The sequence below is a fragment of the Solanum lycopersicum genome, chromosome 2 (assembly GCF_036512215.1).
Source record: "Solanum lycopersicum chromosome 2, SLM_r2.1".
Taxonomy (NCBI): Eukaryota; Viridiplantae; Streptophyta; class Magnoliopsida; order Solanales; family Solanaceae; genus Solanum; species Solanum lycopersicum.
The window spans coordinates 68,278,468-68,287,635 of NC_090801.1; the positions used below are offsets into that span (position 1 = coordinate 68,278,468).

At 26.8% G+C, this 9,168-nt stretch overlaps 1 protein-coding gene across 1 annotated transcript; it reads left to right on the plus strand.

The window, feature by feature from the left end:
* The first annotated feature begins 6,358 nt into the window (after nt 1–6,358).
* LOC101255362 (transcription factor HHO5-like) lies at nt 6,359–8,923 on the plus strand. The gene is made up of 5 exons (XM_004233591.4): nt 6,359–6,809; nt 6,908–7,128; nt 7,210–7,558; nt 8,127–8,203; nt 8,434–8,923. Exons 1-5 carry the CDS (start codon nt 6,596–6,598, stop codon nt 8,686–8,688), a joined length of 1,116 nt encoding a protein of 371 aa, XP_004233639.1. The 5' UTR covers nt 6,359–6,595; the 3' UTR covers nt 8,689–8,923.
* Nucleotides 8,924–9,168: the final 245 nt, after the last annotated feature.

Consider the following 9,168-nt stretch of genomic DNA (forward strand, 5'->3'; position numbering starts at 1 on the left):
TTCTAAAAATATATTGATGATAAATATAGGAAGTGATAATGACGAGCATAATATAACAATTTTCCGCAATAAAACTTTTGTTTTATATCGATAAAAAAAAAAGTTGGACGAATATGTGCATAGTATTAGGAATCCTTATAAAGCAGCTAGAAGAAATTATGAACCGTTCATTGATTGGTTGAGATAGAGAATATATTAATAGGACTATCATAGAAGAATTAAATTTTAATGTGGTGTCATCTGCAAACTGATCCATCCATTTCTTTTCCAGAAAAAGACAAATAGATCGATAAGAATATAATGTTTGCCCTATATTTTTGCATACTACTTTTAGACCCTGTCTTTTTCGTGCAACTAGTCTCTCAACTTTAAGTTTGTTACATTACATAAAATAAAACATGTTATTGCAAAAATTAAGAAAGATCTTGTTATTCTCATCATATAATTAATTGATAGTTTCATGATCGAACACATTATAAATTTCTCATCATTATTATTTATATGAGTTAAATCTATCTAAGATAGATTTTTATATATACTATTTGAATAGCTGTCATATTAGAATAAATGTCTTTGAGGATTCCATCAAAATGGCAGTGTTGATCATAATCATCATATGAGTACAACAACTATAGAGAATCAGAACTATTCTTCTTCATCCTTTTTTTTTTTAATTTGAGTGAGAAAGGAGAATAAAATTATGTAGTATAAAATTAATAGCTAGTTGGCTCTGAATCAGCTTGATTCTCATACTTTATATTAATGAGATTGAATCAATTCAACCATTATAAGTATTTATAACTCTAAAAATAAAATCGTCCACTTAGTCTTTTTAAAAAGCGTTAATGATAAACTTGCTTGTTTATCTTGAACTTGTGCTAAATATAATACTCAACTATTCTTTGTCTCTTTGACTCCCATAAAAACAACTTTATCCTAATTTTGCACTTTGTCAATTAGGAAATTATTAATAACGTACTTTTCATATTTGACTTCAAACCATGTGTTCCCATATTATTTTTAAAAAAAATATTATGTCCACTTTGTATTGAGTAGATCAAGTCAAGTCTTGCAGAATTTTCTACAGATGTGTATAATTAAAAACTAATTATACATATTGATGTCCATACTTAACATAAGTCGGTAGTTAACTAGTTGGAGCTGGTGAAACAAACTCTAAGGGTGTCTAGAATTTTGGTTACTTCATCCATTACATGCATTGAAGCGTTCATTTAGGGCGATGTCTAAAAGAATTATTTTTTTCATTGTTACTATTCGAATACAAAACTTCTGATTAGGAGTGAAGAGATACTAAATCATCCCACCATAAGTCGTGTTGATGATATTATCACAATTTTTAAAGCTTTATCAAAGAATGCCTTACGCACCCCTAGAAAATATGTACATGTTTTCTTCTTTAATTTCAGGTGAAAATAGATGCTAATTATCTGCCAGCCAATTTGATTCAAAATATATAAATTTCCATCTAAAATCTGAACGTTAAGAAATAAGATCTTCACAACTTGTGGACCATAACCCATTATTTTTTATTCTTTGCACTTGTTACCCAACTTGTCAAAAGGTAGAGAGGGGCGTGTGTGTGTGTGACAATTTCAAAAGAAACTTAAGTCATGGGCACATGTGTAGAATATATCAACCAAATGTGAATAATAATATAACTGGGTATCTTGTTTGATTAAACTTTCAGAATATGTTATTTGAAAAGTGTTTTTTTATTTATGTTTCTAATTAATTTAAAAGATATATTTTATCAATATTAGAGCATCAATTTGTGTTGATTAAACTTTATTAAGTGTTTCTAGAAAAAAAAATATTTTTTCAACTTGAAAATAACTTTTATTACTGTTTCAAAATATTTATTTTCCGCTTAAAGTTTAGCCAAATAAATTTTAGTTATATAGTCAGTATTTTGGCCATTGCAAAATCTCGCGAGTTTGCTGAAGGATAGCCCATTTTGAAATGATTTTGATAAAACTATATTCACCGCCAATACAAAATGTAATGCGTATAAATATTCTCTCGATCATTTTTACTATTGATTTAAAAAGTTTTTTAAAAAAGTAATATATAAAATAATAATTTTATTATATTAATATTTAAATATAATAAATTAAATATTTTAAAAAATATATTGATAAATTAAGTGATGATCTTGTAAAATTAACAAGTAAAAATAAATATTTATTTTAAATTAAAATACTAGTCACAATTAAGTAAAAGTAAATGTAGTCGGAGGAATATCACACTGAAAAAAGGTGTTGAATGCAATCATGACAAGTAGGAATTGAATTTTCTCAATTTGCACTTTATTGTAACAAAAAGTCACCTAAAATTTTTAAATTAATTTAGAAAATGAGAAAGATTCCTTCATCGAATTTTGATGTTGGGCTGATCAAGTGAATCAAAACTCTTATAGTTTCCACACAGAAAAAAACAAAAGCAAAAAGAAGAAAACTATAGAATATAATGAGAATATATACATACGAGAAATATTTTTTTATTTCTTTTATTTTAAATCTAAGGTGGCTTTTTTTTTTTATATATATATAATTTAATTCCGTCACTGTCCATTCACCGGAACCATAAAAAATAAAAAAGAATCATCCTTTTATCTCCAAGTATTAGACAAAAATACCATACAAAATCAAATAAATTATTACTAATTTTTAATTGACACGTCTGAAAAGAAAGAAAGGCCAATTGAAAAATTTAGCTTCAAGATATTGCAGCCTAATGATCAAATAATTTTATAATGTTATATGAGTAAAATAATTGTAACATTATATCTTGACATTGTTCTTCAGATATGTTCCTGCTACAAATTATGCAAAAATATTTTATATAAATAAATATTGAAACTTCTACAAGTAAACTGCAAATTGTATTTATCTGACGTAATTATTTTTAAAAAGAATGTGTAAATGCGAAGAATAATATAGTCATGTCAAAATCAATGATAATAACACAAACATTTTTTTTGATCAAAGAGAAGGAATTATCCATTAAATCAATTCACAAAGTTTTTTGAGGTGTTGATCCATGATATTAAAGCAATTAATTTTCAAAAAAACATAATTATTCTTAAAAGAAATATTATTTTTAATTAAAAATAATTAAATTTTAAAATTTCTTTTTATTATAAATAATATAGAATCACACAAATGTCTAGAACGGATCATGAATTTTCTTTAAAAAATTGTTTTTTATAATTATAAATAACTAAAAAAGTTATCATTAAATAGTATAATAGTCATACAAATGTATAAATCATATTCTAGTTATAAATTTTCAAAAAAATCATTTTAAAGTTTATGTTAAAATAAATAATATGATATAAATTGTGACAGAGAAAATAATATCTTAATATTTTTTGCAGGGGATTTTTGGATCCTCAGGTTTGGAATAATAACAGTAGTACTATACTTTGTTTTAAAAGGAATAATAGAGCAGAAATTGTGGAACAGACGATTCTTTTTTGTAACAGAGTAAAATGATTCTCTTGGAACCTTATTGGACCGTACCACCTCACAATATATTGCTTCTATTAATAATATAATATAAATAGGTTCATTAATTATTTGCCGTTCTTTTTTTTTTCTTTTCTTTTTCTAATTTAAAATTATCGTTAGAGATTCTTGTACTTTGAAGATCCACAAAGGTCGAATAACACAACACACTCACACTGTGACCCCTTCTTTATTTATCATGTTTTGGGGAAAAAAAATTCGAGTTATTCCCTTATTATTTGATTGGTTATTGAGTTTAACAAAGAATAAAAAACTTTTACAATGTGTGAATTAAAAGTATGAATACACTGCTCTTTTATTTAATTGGACCTAACAGCTCAATATGAAAAAATTATGGTCAAAATTAAATATAAATTTATTTAAATTTTGATATCTGAAAAGTGTTAGGAGGACAGATAATACTTAAACAATATTTGGCTCATATTTTTCATTTGTACAAATTATTTTAAAACAAGTAATAGTTCTCTTAAATATGAAACAAATCACATGTTTAAAATGTTTTTCGTATACCTTAAAATATTTAAAATTTTATCTTAAGATATCGAGTTAATTTAATTTAGTATAGCTTTAAAAATTAGTGAAATTAACTCTTAAAAATACAATATGATAAATGGAAGAAAAAAAACAAAGGAAGTAAATGAAATGAAGGTGGTATATAATGCTAATAGTGTTAAGAAAAAATGAATTATAATTAAAGACCAATAAATCTAAAGAGTTGACACATTTTGCCAGTTCGTTTTTTTCAAAAAATTAAAAAGAAATTTTCTCATATATATTTTTAAAAAAGTTGTCATGAAGAAAAGAAAAAAAAAACACAAGTTATAACGAATGAAATGAAACATTTCTTTTTATGTTAGCCGTGCTATTTATAGACTAATTATTTAGTAATTGACATTATTCACTCTTCTAATTTTGGGTTGTATATTCAAACACATGTTTAAATAATACATTTATATATAAAAACAAAATTGGATTTCAATTATTATTCGAAGACCTCTAAATCTAAAGAGTTGGTTGTTCTATTAAGCAGAGATAAGCATGTTATCATTGCCTTTTTTGAAAGGTGGATACTATTAATTTTTTTTCCTTTTGGTTAATATTTTCAAAAATATTAATTAATTCATGCCATAAAAAAAAATCTATGACTAGTAAATGAAATATCAAAGACTTTTCTTGACTTTGACTTCTTACAAAGTAAAGTAGGATTTCAAAATCAAATTTGAAATCAAATTAATATTTTCTCCGGTCATAAATATAATTAATCTCAAAATTTTAATTTTATTTGCAAACTAAACGTCCATTTATTCAATTTTTTGTCCATGTGGTACAACAATAGAGGTGTGGAGTGAGAAATCAGGAGTATATTTTTCAATTGAGACGTGAATATAATGCTAATAAGATATTATAATAATTTTAACATTTCAAAGAGAGACCAAACATGGCCTACAAAAAATAGAGGTTTAAAGTCCCAATAGAAGAAAATTAATGGAGTGGAAGTAGAATCCAAAACTGTTCTGTTTTTGGCTATATTTTGTGAACCTTTTTTTGTAACTGATTTAGCATTTAAGGCATTAGTTGAAAGTGAACCTCCAAAAACAGAGAATCAGATTAGATTAATCTCTTTTAATTAACATGTTAGAAAAAAGTCATAAAGCAAGGGCAATTTAGTCCAAACAACTAAATATTCCATCCCATTCTTATTTCAAGAAAATGGAATTTAAGTCAACAAACGTAGCCGACCGCCTAAAGACGCAGAATCTTTGAAAAGTAAAAATACAATAAATAAATAAACACTTTTTACTTTGACCCGTCTAATTTATGTTCTCTAAATTTATTTATTTTTAAAAATAAATTGATAATTTTATTTAATTTTTTGCTAGAATGTTTAAGAAAAATAAATAAATAACGGCATGTTAATATGTATCATATATTATTAGTTTAAAAATGCATTTTTTTTTATAAAAGATAATTTCTTAAATTTTGTGCAAGTTAAAACGAAATTTATAAAATTGTATAGATGAAGTATACTACTTTTCAAGAGTTAATTTAATTATTTTAAAAGTTAAATTAAATAAAACTTAATACTTAAATTTTCATAAACGACTTAGTCAGATCTCACTTATGAAATTTTTCTGAATATATTATTGTAAAGAAGTTACATATATGCTTTTATTTATATATTTTGAAAAACTATACTATATAAGTACTACTATAAATCATTCCCTTCATATTAACAATTGTGTTCACATCTATTTTGAGATGTCCAACAATACTTGTCATTTTATGAAATTATTAAATAATATTACACTTAGTTTTTAATTACTCTTATTTTTAATTATAGTAATTTCTCTATTACATTTTTCAAAACATTATATTGATTTTACTCAAAGGATGATATAGTAATCCTTCCGTCCACTTATTTGTAATGTACACTTTTTGAAAATTAATTTAACTAACTTTAAAGTTAAATTATAACATTAATTTGATATTTTAAATAAACTTTAGATATTAAAAAAAATACTATAAATTGTAAAATTTTGCATATCAATATTATGAGAAATTACATTATAAAATGTTAATCAAATCTATAATAGTTTGACTCTAAAAAAAATTATGACAACTAAAAATTAATGAAGTTAGTAATATATTAATTATTTATAGTTTGTTAATTTTTTTTTTTTTGCAAAATCAATAATGAACAAATATAATTAGACAAATAACTAATAATTTTCCTCAAAAGAAAAAGGAAAATATCCCTATAAAGAAAAAAGATAAATTAATTAAATTGAATTTTCAGATTCCTTGATTATATGAGTAACCGTGTTTCCGAGTTAACTCAAATATGCGACGACCCGAATGTGAAAAACAATATCGAATCTGTTGAAGCTTTTAGAATCCAACTTTCCACTTTTACCCTCGTTTTCGTTGAAAAGTGAAACTGTGCTATAAATATAAGACTTCTTCAACCCTTTTCTTTATTCATTCTATCTAGGCAATGTGAGAAAGTGATACAACAATTAAATATATTTTTTTTTATAAAAAAAATTATGGGTTCAAATTCTAAAGAAATGAACATTGATTTGAATTTTGTTTATGTACCCAAGTTAATTTCAGATGTTTTAACTGAAGTTTCTGCCATGGATGACATCTCCAAGAAATTAAAAAAGCTCAATCAGTTTCTTGTTCCTTTAGAAGAAGAACTCACAAAAATCGAAGCTTTTAAACGTGAATTGCCCTTGTGTATGCTTCTTCTCAAACATGGTTAGTTTTTTTTTTTGAATTTTTTTCTCTATTTTTTCAATTTTCTACATTTTTTTAGGGGTTATTTATTTACTTTTTGTTTTTAATTCTTGTGGCAGCTATTGAGAGATTAAAGGCAGAAGCTTTGCTGTATAAGGAGAAAGATAAAAGCCCTGTGATGATGGAGGAATTCATCCCACTGAAGAAGGGTAATTCTGATGAAATTGGAAGGGTAAAAAAGTCAAATGATTTAAGTGATAAGAAAAATTGGATGAGCTCTGCTCAGCTATGGAGCACTCCAGTTCAGTATGAAAGCTTTAATCTTCAAAACTTAAAACGGGTAAGTTTTTCCCCCTTTTTTTTTTTTTTTTTTTTTGTAAAATCGTTTTGACATTTTTTTATACCATTGTTGATTAATCAGAGTGGTGTAGAAGATAAAGCCAAGGAGAAGCAATACCAGTTAGGAGCATGTAAATTGACGAGTGAAAGAGGGGCATTTTTGCCATTTCAAAGACAAGCTTTGAAGGTAGACAAAAAATGTTTGGCAGTGAAGGATTTATCTCTGTCAATGGCAGTGACAGTGGGTGAAGGAGAAAACCGTGAAAATCCAATTGATGTGAGTGTCAAAAGAGAGAACGGCCCATCAAATTCAAATGGGTGTGATGGTTTTTCACATGACAAATCACTACAGAGGAAACAGAGGCGTTGTTGGTCTCCAGAATTGCATCGCAGATTTGTTGATGCTCTTCATCAACTTGGAGGTCCACAAGGTAATTGTCGGTGTTCGCATTAATTTGCGTTCACCTTTGATTATTTTGTGAAAAATGAATAGTTAATCTTGTTGAATTGCTGAAAGTATTTGATTAAAATATAATATTACTATTGTTGGAGTCTCACATCATTCATTTAGAAATGCAAATGTCGTCTATTCTTTATCATGAAAATCAGATCCGTACCAATTCATTGTTTTCTAGCCATGTGAGGATCGGGTTGGAGTAGAATGTATTGTTTAATAAAAGGAATTTGTATATGATCTTGAGCAGGACGAGCTAGCTTTTGGATCGATTAGTTCTAGTATTAATTTCTTTTTATCATTTAATTCTGATCATAAGAGAAAAAAAATAGACTCGCAATTACAAAAGTCTTTCTTTTTTACTAGTAATAGTCGCCGCAACTATGGTTAAAATATTGTTATCAATTTTTAACATCACCAACATGCTATTATTTCATTATCATTTTTTTTTCTTTTGTACTAGGATTTTATTATATATGTCACTCTATATACTTTTTATTATCCAACAAAACATTAACAATAATTTTTGAAATGTTATCCTGCAGTGGCTACACCAAAACAGATCAGAGATATCATGCAAGTGGATGGCCTGACCAATGACGAAGTGAAAAGCCATTTACAGGTATCCTATTACGGTCTTTCAACAAATAAGAGGCTTATATTTTGTTCCCATGATACTTGTGTTAGAAATTATGGCGGAGCCAACAATTTTAATATTGCAATCTTGTAGAGTGAGCTAGTGAATGAATTTATGTAAAAAATTGCTTTTACGGATTCAATTGAACCTCTTTCAATATAATGAGTGTTTGTTGTACATCGTGTTGATCAAACTATTTATTTTGTGATATGCAGAAATATAGACTTCATGTGCGACGAGTCCCAGCATCAGGTTGTTCATGGTCTACTGTGGATGAAAATGGGGAGTCTTCAAAGAATAATGGTACACAATCTGGTTCTCCTGAAGGGCCACTTCATTTTACTGGTTCAGGTTCAGCCAAAGGGGTGTCTGTGAATGAAGAAGAGGATAATAAATCGGAAAGCTATAATTGGAATGGACAGCTTCACAAGAGCATTGAAGGGTCAACTATAAGATCAAGTAGCCATTAATTTTGCAGCTACAGAAATAGGACAGAAACAAAACATAACAAATAACTTCACAGGAAATAGGGAATCTGCTGATATTAACATATGTTTGTTTGTTGATTTACAATACATTGTGAGTAGGACTAATGATTTGGATATATAGTCTGATACTAATACAAGCTGGTAGGGACCAGTGAACCTACAGAGGGAATATCAATTTTACAAACTAGTATATTGAATATTTATCTACTTTTGGAAATGCTTTTTTTACGACTGTATTTTCCTTTTCTTGTTTTTTGATATGCTTCATTTAAGCCGTTGTTTATATCAGAAACAATTTCTCTATTTTCACAAGATATGGGCAAGGTTGCATACACATCACACTCCTCAGATCCCGCTTGTAGGATTACACTTCTATATGTTGTCGTCCAATTACTTTGTTTGTAATTTCTTTTTTATGTCCACTCCTTGAGCCTGCTGAAGCGCCAGTATAACCACATCAAA